The 15,025-nt window shown below is 35.7% G+C and overlaps 1 protein-coding gene across 17 annotated transcripts in view; it reads left to right on the forward strand.

The window, feature by feature from the left end:
- DMD (dystrophin) overlaps positions 1–15,025 on the forward strand; it is a 1,199,681-nt gene that overhangs the window by 789,810 nt on the left and 394,846 nt on the right. For all 17 annotated transcript variants that reach the window (XM_057411860.1, XM_057411861.1, XM_057411863.1 and 14 more), the window contains one exon: positions 5,960–6,135. In XM_057411860.1, coding sequence (XP_057267843.1) covers positions 5,960–6,135 — 176 coding nt within the window. The remainder of the gene's footprint in view (positions 1–5,959; positions 6,136–15,025) is intronic.

A 15,025-nucleotide genomic window follows, 5' to 3' on the forward strand; every position in this document is an offset into this window, starting at 1 on the left:
CACTGAAAATAATGGGAAAGAAATGTGTTTAGTTTTATTGTTTGTTTTTTATTTATTTATTCAGTCTTTATTTTTTTTTATTAATCACCTGATGAATATCTTTATATAACCACAAGGAGCTAGTTTGATTGCAAAGAATCAGCATTTGAAGGCAATACTGTTTATCTAAATTTTTAATAGGATGACTAAATTGCCAAGGTTAGCTCTTACTTGAACCAATAATATGTCTTTCTTTCAGTGCTTTTAAGACCCACAGCTTTTGTGGTGGATTGACCTTGGCTGGATGCCTGGTGCGCACTGAAGACACTGTGTCACTCCCTTCCTCATCTGGACAGGGGAGAGAAAATATAACGAAAGGCTCGTGGGTCAAGAAAAAGGCAGGGAGGTCACTCAGCAATTACCATCATGTGCAAAACAGACCTGACTTGGGGAAATCAGTTTAATTTATTGCCAATCACAATCAGTGTAGGAAAATAAGGAATAAGAACAAATCTAAAAACATCTCCCCCATACCTTTCCCTTCCTCACAGGCTCAACTTTGTTACCAATTTCTCTGCCTTCTCTCCATGAACAATACTGAGTATGGGAATGAGGGTGTTTGCCAATCTATAATGCTTCATCTCTACTGCTTCTTCCACCTCACACTCTTCCTCTGCTCCAGTGTGGGTCCCTTCCATGGGATGCAGTCCTTCAGGAACAGACTGCTCCAGCATGGGTCCCCCACAGAGTCACCAGTCCTTCGAGAAAACCTGCTCCAGTGAGGGCTTCTCTATCTGCAGGGCCACAGGTTCTGCCGGGAGCCTGCTTCAGTGTGGGCTTTCCGTGGGGTCACAGCATCCTTCAGGTCTCCCCCTGCTCCATTGTGGTTCCTCATGGGCTGCAGGGGGACAGCCTGCCTCACCATGGTCTGTACCATGGGCTGCAGGGGAATCTCTGCTCCAGCACTTGGAGCACCTCTTCCCCTCATTCTGCACTGACCTGGGTGTCTGCAGATCTTTTTCTCTCACAGATTCTGACTCCACTCTCCTACCTGCAATTATGTCTCACAGCAACTTTTTCCCCTTTTTTAAAGATGTTTTCACCTGTTGCTGATGGGCTTGGCCTTGGGCAGTTGTGGGTCCATCTTAGAGCCGTCTGGCAGTGATTCCGTTAGGCACAGAAGAAGCTTCTAGCAGCTTGTCACAGAAGTTACCCCTCTACCCCACCAGTTACCAAAGCCTTGTCACACAAACCCAATGAGGATTTGTAACTCTTTGTCCAGGCAAGGATAAAGGAAAGGAAAGACAAAAATGGAAAGCACATTTTCAGAATGTCTCTGCGGGATTAGGAGGCAGCTTTTAGAATTGTAGTTCCTCAGCAGATGCATTCAGAAGGTTTTCAAGAGTCAATATCTAAGCTCCAAGTTGGATCATTCTGACAAGCAAGAAAATTGAGACAAAGTTGAGGCAGCAGTGACAAGAACTTGGAATTACTGTAGCAAGCTGTAATGTGATGTTATTAGGCTATTGAAGTATAGTGTACTACTGCTTTTTGAAAGATAGCAGAATAGACTGAAGAATTTGTATAAGTAAAATACAGGAATTTCAGCCTTTATAGCTTGTTTTATGAAGAATGAATTTGTCACTGTTTCTAGAGGGAAAAAGTCAAGGCATAAAGTCTGGAAGATATCAAAACTTTCAAACAAATCTGTGACGTTTTCTCATTAGAAGCTTTTATCAGAATATGTGAAGTTGTATCCGTCTTAAAATGTACAGTTGTAGAGTTGCACTGTACCCACAGTGTTGCTTATACCAAAAAAAATATTTTATTAACAATTTTAGTCAAAGTGAAAATGAAATCTTCTCATTTTACAGTATTTAATGTACTCAAGACACAGGTCTGCAACAATGTCTTTTCCTTTGGTTGCTCAAGTACTGTTGATGTACAAACCCAGTAAAACTGGCAAACAGCGCAGTCTTGCTTTATAGGTAGAATCTACCCAGAGCCTACTGCCAATTCTTTCAAATGCTGCTCTTTTCACAGAGTTGATAGTAACATTCAAATCAGAATAACCTCTATAATTTATGTTAAAAAGAAAGCACTTTCCTTTAAAGTATTGTCAACTCCTTAGCAAACATTGCCTTCAATGTTTTGCTGTCTTTCGCCTCCTCCATCTCTGTCAGCTGTCCTGAGATTCCATAATTCATAATAATAATAATATGATAACAAACAAAATACACACAAAACAACGACTGCATAGCTGCTTGTAACAAAAACAGCTAGAAAGCAACACATACTCTTTGTTGATTGTTTTAATCCTAACAAAGTGCCAGTAACATGTCTCCTGATTAAATCTATGTGATGTAACTGCCTGGAAAATTAATTTCTTCCTTATTTGTAATGGAATCTTGAACAGAGGTACATAGTCTTAATGGATAAATTAATTCTGGTAACCAAAGGATAGCAAATTGTTTTGGGGCTAGTTTTCCACCAAATGTTTTCACATTTCTCTGATTTATGTTGTTGCATTTTGGTAGATACACTTTTATGTCAACCTTATGCTTTTATACAATTAATGGCAGAAGAGAAATTTATATAAATGACTGAAGAGCAGCACATTAATGTCAAATTCAAGATTACAGATTTCTGAAAGTGGTGTATAGTACCCTTACATGCATTTAGGATCTGTAGCTTACCCTAAACTAACGAAAGGCAATACAATCTTTAAAACATTTTGTGCCAGCCAATGTCTCTGACAAAAATTAGCTTGTTTGTGGTATTTCTTCGTGTTACTACAGGGCTTTTCCATAACAATAAATTATTGTTAAGCACATTTGTCTACTACAATGAAAAGAGGAAAGTGCTGATAAGGTTGCTTATAGAATAGTTTCTGGTTAAGTTTAACAGTAAAATGCTACTTCATTTGTTGACAAGAGGAAATGAGACTGCAGAGATACTTGCATGATATATGTGCAAGTAAACTAAGAAATAACAAAGTCAAAGAAATGATGCCATTCTGGTACCCATTTGAGTAAGTGGGTAAAGACTGATAATGCTTAATTTACGACTAAACCAAGTAATTGTGATTAGCTCCGTACATGAATATGATGAGTTCTTGTCTTTTCTGAGTTATTTGTAATAATATGTAAATTTTCATTTTTAATTAAGTTTATTTGCTCACTCTGTTCATAAAGTTATTCAAAACTGTATAATTGCAAGTATAGCTATCATGGATGGCCTTCTGAGTAAGCTGGGAACCTCAAGGGCAATGTGCCCTTTTGCTTTGCCATTTCTGTATGAAGGGGTGAAATGTCAGTTGAAAATACAAGCAGATTCAGTGTCAATATTCTTTCTGTAGCATCATAAGCTGTAAGGCCATGGGAGCCAACCTCTTCCAGGCTCACAGCACGTTGCCCTCATGCAGGTGTGAGGCAAGGATAGAGGTGCAATGAATAGGGATCTGAGCTGTTGACAAATTTTAGATACTGAGTGTAAATTGTGAAAAGCATCTTTGTGTCTTATTTCTCTGGGATGAGTGTGTGACAACATGACTTTCAGCAAAACAGATAAAACACTTTTGTCCACTTTATACATAAATAAAACCTAAATGTCTTCAAAATTTGCTGTGTGTGAAGTACCTGGTGTCAAGAAAAATCTACTTTTTCTTAAGCTGTGGAATCTAGATGAACTTCATCAGTACATGTGTTTCAATTTAATCTTGTGAAAAAATGTCCAATGCATATAGTACTTGGAAAAAAAAATAGTCTCATATTGGGTTCTTTAAGATCATTGGAAATCCGGATGGCCAGAAGCCTTCTCTTGTGTTCTGGTGGAAGTTCACACTTCCTCCTACATATCCTGCGCAAAGTTCCCTTTTGGCATTAGGGATTGTAAGTTCTACCATCTCTGACACTGAGCAGGGTATTGTCTGTTTTTTACTTTGTAAGTAAGTCCTGTTGTATAATATGCCACAGGATAAATCAGAAGATTCCCTTGCTTAATTATGTGTCAATTGAAATAAGCGTGGTGTTTTCTTTTTGTTTTTTTTGCGTATGTTGTGGGAGGGAGACAAACAAATTTAAGATGCTGTGAATGCAGGAAAGGGGCTCCAAGTATTTAAATGGACTTTTAATTACCATTTCACTTTATAATAGTGTACTGACTAGTGGTTACTTATGTAACTTAGAAAAGCTGGTGCAGAGAGGACCACTAAATTCTAAAAATTTTAATTCTAAAAACCATTAGAGTTCAGGAAGAAGAATTTCCCTTCTTTGCTCTCCTTGCCTTGATCTCCTATTCTAAATGAACAGTCATGCTGTGTATATGTAGAAGCTTTTTTCAAAGTTATTTTTTCTGTAAGTGCTGTGGATCTAAAGTTCATGCAGGTGCATGCAGTAGCAAAATTGTTTCAGGTGCCTCACTGGAAATAAGCCACTTACTCTGAGATACATTTTTCCCAAGACTATACATCTTAGTGTTATGATTTACTGTGTAATGCTCCCTACTGCATTATGCAAAGGCCCTAGTGCTGGAATCAGTGCGAAATACAGACATGTATTTCATGTGTGTACAAAAAAATAGATGCTAATTTTAAGCTGGACGTTATCAAACCTGAGATGTCCACTGGAAAAAACAGTGTTTTTTCAGCCTCAAAATAATAGACAATATTTGCATTTAGACAAACCGCCTAACCATTACTGCTATCACCTAATAGTAAACTGTGTACCTTATATTAACGGGCAAAGGTTGCACAAGATATTATTATATTGATGTGCATCATACAAAGACAGGAAAATCTAACACCTCAAAGAATGAGGCTTTTCCTGTTCTTAGAAGATCTTGCAGTTTCTGCTACGATGTTATCTTAAATTCTTAAATGTTCCCTAGGCAAAGCGAACTGTGCTGGGACACTTTGGACCAGCAGGTGTCCTCATGTGCCACGACTGGATCATGTAGCTTGCTAATATCCAGCAGAAAAACTTTACTAATCCTAGCAAAGCATAATAAAATGGGCTGCAACTTCTGTCCAGGACTGTGGGTAAACACCGCAGTGCCTAGCTGACACTGACTTTCTGCAGTTGAATGAATTAGGAGCTAGCAATTGAAGTGTTGAAAATGATTTTACACTTCCCTGCTTGTACATTTTGAGGAATTCAAGGAAAAACATACTCATGCTCTATTGATGACTAAAAATATGAAAAGATTTATTTATAAATACAACCTTTCATAAACAGGCATACAGTGTTAAAAGCTAAGCTGCAAACTCAGATCTGTATTGTTTTTAAGTATGGGGTAAGGTAGCTACAAGTATGATAGTTTTTTAATGATAAAAGGTGTAGAAAATAGATTACAATGTGTTTAGTAAAACATGAAAAATTCTCCATCTTCATTATCTTTTGGCAGTTTTAAATTCTGTTGAGTAAATAGAAAAATCTATGTGATAATAGAAATGTAGTTCCCCAACAACCCCACCAAAAAACCCAAAACCCTCAAAAAGCCATGAGGGGCGGGATTATCAGGCTTCTTACACATGGAGACAAAGGTGCTCTTTAATGGAACCACTAGAAGTCATCAGTTTTCACTTCCTCAACATTGCTTATTTGTGTTGGTACCTATTAGGAACCCCAAACAATGTGTACTTTAAATTTTACAGTGCTTCATAGGCTATAAAATAAACATGGTGTATACCTTTGGGGGTGAAGGAGTAAATTTGCTCACAAGTTTTACTTATTGATTGATCTGCTGAAGATCACTGTAATGATCTCTAGCAGACAAAAGAGGGGAAAAAAGGCTGTAGAGGTGCATTGAAAGTTACTTATTACAAAAACATGAGGTGTCTTTCTGTCCTCTAGCCTTTGGATTTTTTCAGTTGGAATTCAGAGGACAGCAAAAAACTTTCCATCTGACCAGTATGTGGTGAAGCATTTTGTCTCATGTTTGACACCTTTATGAATACGTGTATGTGTTGGGTATTTTGCAGGAGCTTCAGGATGGCATTGGGAGACAGCAAACTGTTGTCAAAACATTGAACGTAACTGGTGAAGAAATTATTGGGCAGTCATCAACAGCAGATGCTAAGGTGCTGAAGGAACAGCTGGAAAGTTTGAACACCCGGTGGCAGGAGATCTGCAGACAGTTAGTTGAGAAAAAAAAGAGGTAGGTTAAAAGAGAGCAAAAATAAAATGAAATTATTTTTAGTAATTTTAGATTTGCTCAAGGTTTAAATATTCAAAGGATCACTCAACTTGTGGAATTTTCATATTCATAGCAGATTATCAGTAATTAAATTTTGCGTGCACTGTCATTTGTTTAATTCTTGTTTTCTACCTTCTCCTTTCTGTACTCCACATTTTTATAATTTCACTTGTAATGTTTAAAGAAACCAAACCAGCATGTTATTGCTTGATTAAAAGTAGAACAGATTGGAGGTTCATTTACAGAATTTACAGTTCATTTATCATATTTCAATTTAATAGTATGTCATTAAAATATATCTCTGTAGTCCTAATAATACTTTAGCTAATTGATACAGTTAATCCTAATCTAGTTCACTTCTCATCATTAAAGCTATTAGTATCTACATTTCATAGGTTGGCTAAAAGGCATGGACTGGTTCATTTAGTGTTGTTTATAATCACTTTTGCATCTTTTTCTTTTTTTTTCTCATGCAGTCACAGGAAGCAAGAGGTTTTGAATTACAGATAATGCAAAAATGGTTTGATTTCTTTAAAAAGGGAATTTCCAATTGAAAAAAGAAAAAAAAGGTATTTTGTTATATACTAGGCTTTATACAACATGTGTTCTTAACCTAGATGCTAGGCCTAAATTAATATGATATTCTGTTTTTAAATGCGGTCACCAGTAGAGCTTTCTTCACACGTTTTTTAAAACCCAGAATATTTCTTATAGAGGTACATTAATGAGTGCTATGCACGTACTAGAAGAACTAGTAGAGTGCAACAGTTGTTACTTCTGATGTGTCATGTACCTCTTTTTGATTTAGAGTGATGGAGGAAAAACAGTTAAAGTGTTCACTGGGAGTGGTAAGGGAGTATCCTGAATGGTGGTTATTGAGTTTAATCACGATTAAAGTTTCACTTTGAACATGTTAAAAGGAGGTGAAACAAGTAAGCTACAGCTGTCAGAGACTTCAGCAGTGCTTTAAATATTTCTTTCTGATGCATTTCCAGGATGTGATGGTGATGCTACTTGCTACAGAAGGGAGTCCATGGCATTTATTTATCACACTAAAAGCTGATCTTTTGTACAATGGAAACCCATCTGTGTTTCCAAGCCTTAACTTGTTATCTAAGTGCTAACACTTACAAAACAATAACACATAATTTTAATAGCACTTTGACAACACAGAAGAAATTAGTGTTTGAGCTTTGACTGAGAATAAGTAATATGTTCTAGTTCTAGTGAAGATTGGTACTTTCCTTCATTTTTCAGTAGAAATGTGTATCAGAATGCTGCTTTACCTCAAGGCAGTGCTAGAACGATATGGAATTTCTTGGCACATTCTGTATCTTAAGGAAGCTTAGGATCAGTTATGTTCCCTAGATGAAGGTTTTACATTAAACGCTTGCACATGCATCCCTCTTTTTGGTCTGTTTGGTTTGTTGATCAGTTTGGGTTTTTTCCTGTGTAATGACAGAAGGTTGAGGGTGACAGAACACTGGAACAGGCTGCCCAGGGAGGTTGTGGAGTCTCCTTCCCTGGAGACATTCAAAACCCGTCTGGACACATTCCTGTGTAACCTTATCTAGGTGTTCCTGCTCCGGCAGGCGGATTGGACTAGATGATCTTTTGAGGTCCCTTCCAATCTCTAGCATACTGTGATACTGTGATACTGTGACAGCTTGTCCAATTTTGAGGACAGTGATTGCAGAGACCTTAGTTGGTGAAGTCTGCATGAATAAATGCATTGCTGTAGAAGGAATACAGAAAGTGCTGTGTTAAACTGGGATAGAAATGGTTTTGATGTACTCTAGCAAGACCTGTGTGTGTCAGGATGGAGAAGCTTTCACTTCAATTCACCACCCGGTCTTCCCATCAGCGTCAAAGCCAGAGAGCAATTTTGCTCCCAGATCTTGGAAACAGATCCTATTTTCAGTATAGCTGATGCTTCCCAGTATATGCTTTTTCTTCTTTGCTTCGTCTTTTCACTTTCATAGACTGGATGTTCAAAGGAAAGAAAGCTTAGTTGACTGGAATATATGGTGTGCTCTAGCCAGGTCTATCTGCCATGCTGTCTTCATATAGCCTGTCATAGGTGTTATAGGATTTTAATCTCTTTTATGCTTTGGCATCTTAGTAGTTCAATAGTTGTCCTAATTTGATTTGATATACTTAGGTTCTCTCCTACCCATGTCACCCAAAGAGCCTTATTTTTTCATTAAGAACAAAGCATTGAGCAAATAAGAATAGCTGAAGGTACTGATCTCTACTTGCAGTCCAAAAGAGCTAATGTAGCCATGATGTTGTGTATTGCATGTGTTTGTACTATAGCAAATTTATTCATGCAAGTCAGATAATGTATGTTATAATAGATCAGGGTGAATTAAACTATTTTTATTTCTCTTTTTCAGAATAGGTTTAATAGACTATTTGTCAAACAAACTCTTAAGCCAGTGTGCTTATATTTGGATCAGTTAAGTTTTAGTAGTCCTTTTCTATATTTCCTAAAACTTGAAATGTTCACGGTTAATATATTTTTATGATCATAAAGGGGATTCTAAGATTTTAGTGTAAGTCACTTAATTTTAGGAATGAGAGAATGCAACCACAATTTAAAACCATAATTTAAGAAGGTTATACTGAAGGGAGAATAGACTGAGTAGAATACATTTTCATTTAGCAAATTAAAAGAAAAATAAAAGTAGATATTGAAATTTAGAACCTTCTGCAAATCAGAAAACTGATTCTAAGTATTTTAATAGATTTTATGCTTTATTCTTTGTAGTCAATACATTGTACTCTGCTTTGAAAGCTGATTCTCAGTAGCTCAAACAGAGGAGTAGTGATCAACTGAACTTCTGTTTTCTATTACATTTTTTGGCTCAGCATATCTCAAGATAAAGGAAGTGGGAAGAAATTAGCAATTGAATAAATTGCAGAAATGAAATCTGACAGTGATTTCAAATTCAAGTGTAATGTGCTAAGCATTATTTAAATGGCAAAGAAATTTTATATGCTGTAAAGTTAATTTTTGCTATTGATTACCAAGATAATTGATTATGATAATCCTGCACATTTACAGATGGGGCATAGACACTCATTTTAGACATAGTTCTCAAGCAAAATTCAAACATACCCATCAGTTGAGGGGGGACACAAGAGATTACAGCTGTAACAGAAACCAACATAGGTATTTTTGTAAGTTGCATGAATGTGAGAATTTATTTATAGACAGAAGGTATATGGTGACATTTCCAAGGATGCCCATGGCATTATGCTCTCCAAGGTAGTGAAATGCTGAGCTGATACTGGTAAACTCAAAAACTGAGAGGATGGGCAACAAGCAGCAGATAGTCTTCGTCATAGAAAAATGTGAGGTAATGAATATTTCAGAGAAACAGGCTCTACCATTTTTACATGATGCTTAGCTTGCAAATGGCAGTTACAACTCAAGAAAGTGATCCTGGCATTATCACCAACAGTGTTTGCTGAGGATGGAGGAGTTCTGCAGAATTACTTTGTCAGTTTTCCTGAGGATGCTATTAAATGGTCTACTATTTATTCTGTATGAGAATAGAATATTATCACAACATTGGTAGGGAACACAGTAAATTCAAAATATATCCTTTAACCATCATGAACCCTGTTGTTGTTTGGCTTGATGCATGATTCTGAGATTTTTAACATGTTAATCCTGTTTTCATAAATAATTTGGAGTAAATATGAAATCACCTGCATGATAAGAACTGTAAACCAGATCAGAGCCATGATATTCTATATATAACCGAAACTGATCATAGATTCACTAGTTGTTAATATTGGTGGTAGTCTGGCAGATTTAATGAATGAGAACTATCTGGACCGTAAAACGACAATTTAATTAAAAACAGACAAGAGAACAAACTAACTCTCAAAACAGTTTGAAGAACCTGTAGTGCTCTTTGGTAAAAAGCAGCTGGTTTTTAAGTTTTAAAAGGTCAAATGCTGATCCTAGGCAAGCACAAACTCAAATTTAGCTTTGAATCTCCTTTCTTTGATACTGAAGATCAAGAGGTTGTGCTTGAGTTGTGTTTGCATAGGATGTTATCTTTCATTTGCCTTTATCTAAGAGTTTCAAAGCTCTAGCAGTTTGGATTCAGTTTTTAATGTTTCTGTATCTTGCAGTCTAATCCACCATCTAAGAATTAGATGAGAATATAATTTTAGCACATCTAGTCATTTCATGTTACTGCAAACTTTGGAATAGACCAGGCAGTTGAATGAAGTGAAACTTGATTGAAAGTCTGATACACTGACAGATAGCAAAGTGGGAATTTGAGTTTCTGTTAGCATTTTGCTACAAGCAGCATGTTTTGGAGAAGTTTGATTTTGTGCTCTTGGCTGGCATTACTCAAGCAGAAAAAGAAGACTTTGAAGACTAGGGGAAGTTTCGATGGCCCCTTGAATATATGCTACTAACCCCAGACAAAAGAGGGGGAAAAGTATGTCTCTTCTTCTTCATACCCTAGTAACGATTGCTGCACTATCAGAATACTCTGTCTTCTTGTCCCCTGAGATGCATCCAGCCGTATTATGCTGTACTTGTCTGTTCTTAGCCATGCCATTGGGACCCTCAAGTTTGGGATGACTTAAGGCAGCAGTGGCCTGTTATCAGGGTGTGCACTTGAGTGACTGTGTGGTGGCAAGCCTGAGGGCTGCAGCTGCAGCACGATGCTGTGCCTTTGCTCCCCCTGCAAGAACACATGGGCCGGGCAAAGCTAGTCAAGGGACTATATATCAGGAGGAGAACCAGCATCTCACATAGCAGCTTAATAAGGTGAAGACTCATAAATGAGGTTGTTGACAAACTTGTAACAGCAGTACTGGCTGGTCTTTGTATTTTCTGTCTTTGTTAAAAGTTTCTTGTGTAATTTTTGAAACCAGATGCCCAGGAATTAGATTCCTTTTTTGTTTCAGGCATAATAAGTTTGAGTTTTTATTCATCACAATCTGACATTTGTTAAAATTGGGTTTTGCTGAATACAAGAGAATTTTTCATTATTTTAACTGCAAATACATTTGCACTTTTAATGAGCTTGAACCTGCAAATGTTCACATCTCTACTCAAGTGAGTTTGAAGTAATTATGAAAAGAATGACAGAACAAAGGCTGTTTACCTGAATTCTTTAAAATACTTGTCAGAATATAAACCCAGCACCTTTCTGTTATAAACAAAAATAATTGTTATAATTTATTATTTTTTTTTTTCATACCTTACCTTCATTAAAGTGTATTTTTTGGTTGGCTGGTTCGTTGGTTTTGGGTTGTTGTTTTTTGTTTTTTTTTTTTTGTTGGTTTTTTTTTTCATAACAGAGTAGCTACCAATGATTGGCTTCCTTCATTTAAAACTCAGTATATTGAAGGCTGTAATTAGCTCCTCATTGCAATTTAAAAGCTAGTTTAGGATGAAGAGATTTCACTGATAATTAAGTCAATAAATACATTTTTTCATTCCAACATAAAGTTATATATTGATTTTTTTTTTTCTGTATAGATTTCTTACAGTAAATCACAAGAAATGTATCACTCTGGTATAACATTGCATTGTGTTTACAAGTGTGTAGCTAACCTTCTTACTGTTTAGTATTTGCTTCTGACCTTTTCCTTTGATATTTTTCATTTCAATTATTTTATTTAAAGTTCCTTACCCAAATGAAGCATATTTGCACATTTTTTAGAGAAGGAAAAGAAATTCATTCTTTTCTAGCAAATATTTCTCTAAATTGTTAAGTTACTATTTTGGTAGCTTCTTAAATTCCCAGTGACAGTTACTAAATGCACTAATTCATAATCTTAGAAATACCATAAATACAAAATCAACAGCTTAATGTTAAAAAATAAAAAGATACCAAAACATTATTGGAAGTGCAAGTGGGAATATGAGTCACAAGTGCTGATCTGTCCTACTCCTATGATTGCATATTTTCTTTCTCTTGCTGACACCTCCCAGATAAGTCCAACATCACTTGTGTGCAGTTACAAACTAAACATCTGATGTATTTCACAAACTATTTACGGGTTGCTATGGTATTGGTATCACATTGTTGACTATGGAGAAAATACATGAGCTGCAATATACATTTCATATTCTCATATGTTTCCTAGAAACTGTAAATGAAAAAATAAGCTTACTTGAAATGGGTCATGAATGTTTATGTAATAGTTAACCGTCATAGCTAAGTAAAAAAATCTGTCCAGGGTATTTTGTGGACTACCATAAGAATTTGTTATTGCTTCAGTTTAATACCATTAGGAAAACTAATCCCTAATTTATGAAATACCATACACAAACTAGTATTCAGAAAAAGAATTAATTCAATTTAATTTGCTACTCAGTGTTAAATACTGAATATTAATACATTCAATTCCAGGAGTATAACGTATAAGGTTCATATTTAAGCAGTTATGAAGTCAAGACCAAGAGGCCTTATAAATTTAGAAATGCAAACAGAAAGCTGACATGTTTTAGTATGGAAAACACAAAGTAATGTGCACGAGAATAGCAGGCATGTAGAAGACCAAATGTTACATATGAAATTTTGTATTCCCTGCTATAGTTTGAGAATTTTCCATCAAACAAGATGGGTTATATTCCCGGGTTAATGAAGTAAATCCATTTGCGGACAGAGAAGCAGTTTAGAAGCTCTTTGAGAAATTAGGCTGGTTTAGAAGTATAAGTAATATTTAACAGTGTGCATATCTGTGCTGGAGATGGATCTGCTTGGCTCCAGTTGCTGAAATGGCATTTTATTCTTCAATCGCTTGCTTATACAGCAAGATGTACTCCCAACTGCTTTCTCAAGAGCTGCTCTGTCCATGTCCAAGTCAACTGGTGGGTCATTCTCCTTGTTCCAGTTTGTTTAGGCTTTGATTTGGAAGTCTATACTCCCTTAATAAACATGAACTATTAATTTGTCATTGCCACCTGAATTTAAACACCTAGAAATTACATGAACGTGTTGTTCCAAATATAATCACAGTGATAGAAATCAGCTTGTTCAAAAGGTGCAATCAGTCATCAAGTTAAAACTTTTTATTTGATTGACTGGTTCAGCTAATACAGACAGTGCTTTATTTTAGTGGCTTGAATAATATGATACTTGTCATGCAGGATGTTATTTATAATAAAAATAATGTTCTAGCAGTCAAAGAACATTAAAATTAAAGTAAATTATGAAGTGTACCTCCAGCTCTCATTAATTGCAATGGACCTTTTAATTACTATACTACATACTTTTCCTGACTAGGTAAGTAGATCTTTACGGCTTTTTGGTTTTGGTTTTTTTTTTTTCTGAATTCTGAAACCCTTCTGTACCTGTATATATCTATCTATTTATGTAAAGTAAGCCTGTCTAAATGAAATCCTGGAAAGTCCTAGATTGAAAACATCCCACATAGCTCAGATAATAAAACTGAATCCTATTGATCAACATTTAAATTAGTCATCAAAGTAAAAATACTTCCTTCATGACTAGGAAAAGTTTTAAATGTTTTAAGGGTTGGAGTTAAATTCATAAGGGTGATTAAACTGACAGTGCACTTAAGGTGAAAAGAAATCTTGCCAATTGCTGTCTCTTCTAGGAGACAGGAAATCTTTCTGATTTCTCATTCAAAAATGTTATACAGCTCAATACTTTTGCACTCAGGTGCATTGAGTTGAACACTATGCCTTTTCTGTGCCAGAATTAATGTATTTAAAGCTGTATCTTTCTCAGGTTTATCCTTAGGGTACCATCACATAATGCCTCTACTGAGATATGTGCTTTGCAACATACACTTGCATTTCCAGAAATCCTAGACAAATCCCAGTGCCTGAAAGCAGTCATGCAGGTTTCTGTAAGAAAATGTAAGACGAAACCTGGAAAGCAGGGCTATTGATTGAATTCTTTTTCTTTTTATGGTGTTCACTTTTTTAGGTATTTCTATAAATGTAAGCGTATGTGAGTGTATATATATGCATACCTGTATTTATGTGTATATATACGTGTGTATGTATATACATATGTAAAGATATACATAGTTTTAGAGTTTGAGTTTTTTTTTTGTTTTTACAGTAAATATTTTTCTTTTTCTTCTAAAGAACAATATAGCTCCAGTGGCTTGTGTTTTCTTAATCTCTACACAGTAACTCTGGAGAAACTTGCTTATGAACTTAAAAAAGAGCAGTAGTGGACTCATGTGCCTAGCAAATATTGGAATATAGAATATAGTGTGTTCAGTGGTGGATTTAGCAGTGCTAGGTTAAAGGCTGGACTCAATGACCTTAAGACTTTTAAACCTAAACAATTCTATGATTCTGTGACCCTTGGCTGGTACCATAGGGTTCTTTTTTCTCATATCAGTACACACTTGGCAATAAGCACCTAAGAGTGCTCTCTGTTGTTCCATGGTGTCTTTCAATTTCTCAAAGGACATGACTGAACCATATACACCTGTACTGTTGTAGACTTAGAGCATGCGACTCTTCCCTGTCTGGTCCTTGAGCACTAGGTAACAAAAAATTCTCCTGTTTGAGGGTAGATTAAAATTTATCTAAATTTACAGCTACAATACATCTGAAATGCTTGAGAGAATAAGAATCTCTGGATATATCGGCTGAGCTAGGAAAAAAAGCATCCTTCATTTAAACCTAAGCTAATCTCCTTTACACAAACTTTGTATATTTATTATGACTGAATTCATGATTTATTAATGGACTTCATAATGCTTAATAATACATTCTGTACTTGCTTTTCAGTATATGTAATTTTTTCAGCCATAATCACTGCAAATCCATTTCCTGAAAACATATTTAGAATATTTATAATTCACAACCAATATTACAGGA

This window comes from Pezoporus wallicus, unplaced genomic scaffold, assembly GCF_028554395.1.
Source record: "Pezoporus wallicus isolate ANWC-B61680 ecotype Strahan unplaced genomic scaffold, APGP_CSIRO_Pwel_v1 contig_1438, whole genome shotgun sequence".
NCBI lineage: Eukaryota > Metazoa > Chordata > Aves > Psittaciformes > Psittacidae > Pezoporus > Pezoporus wallicus.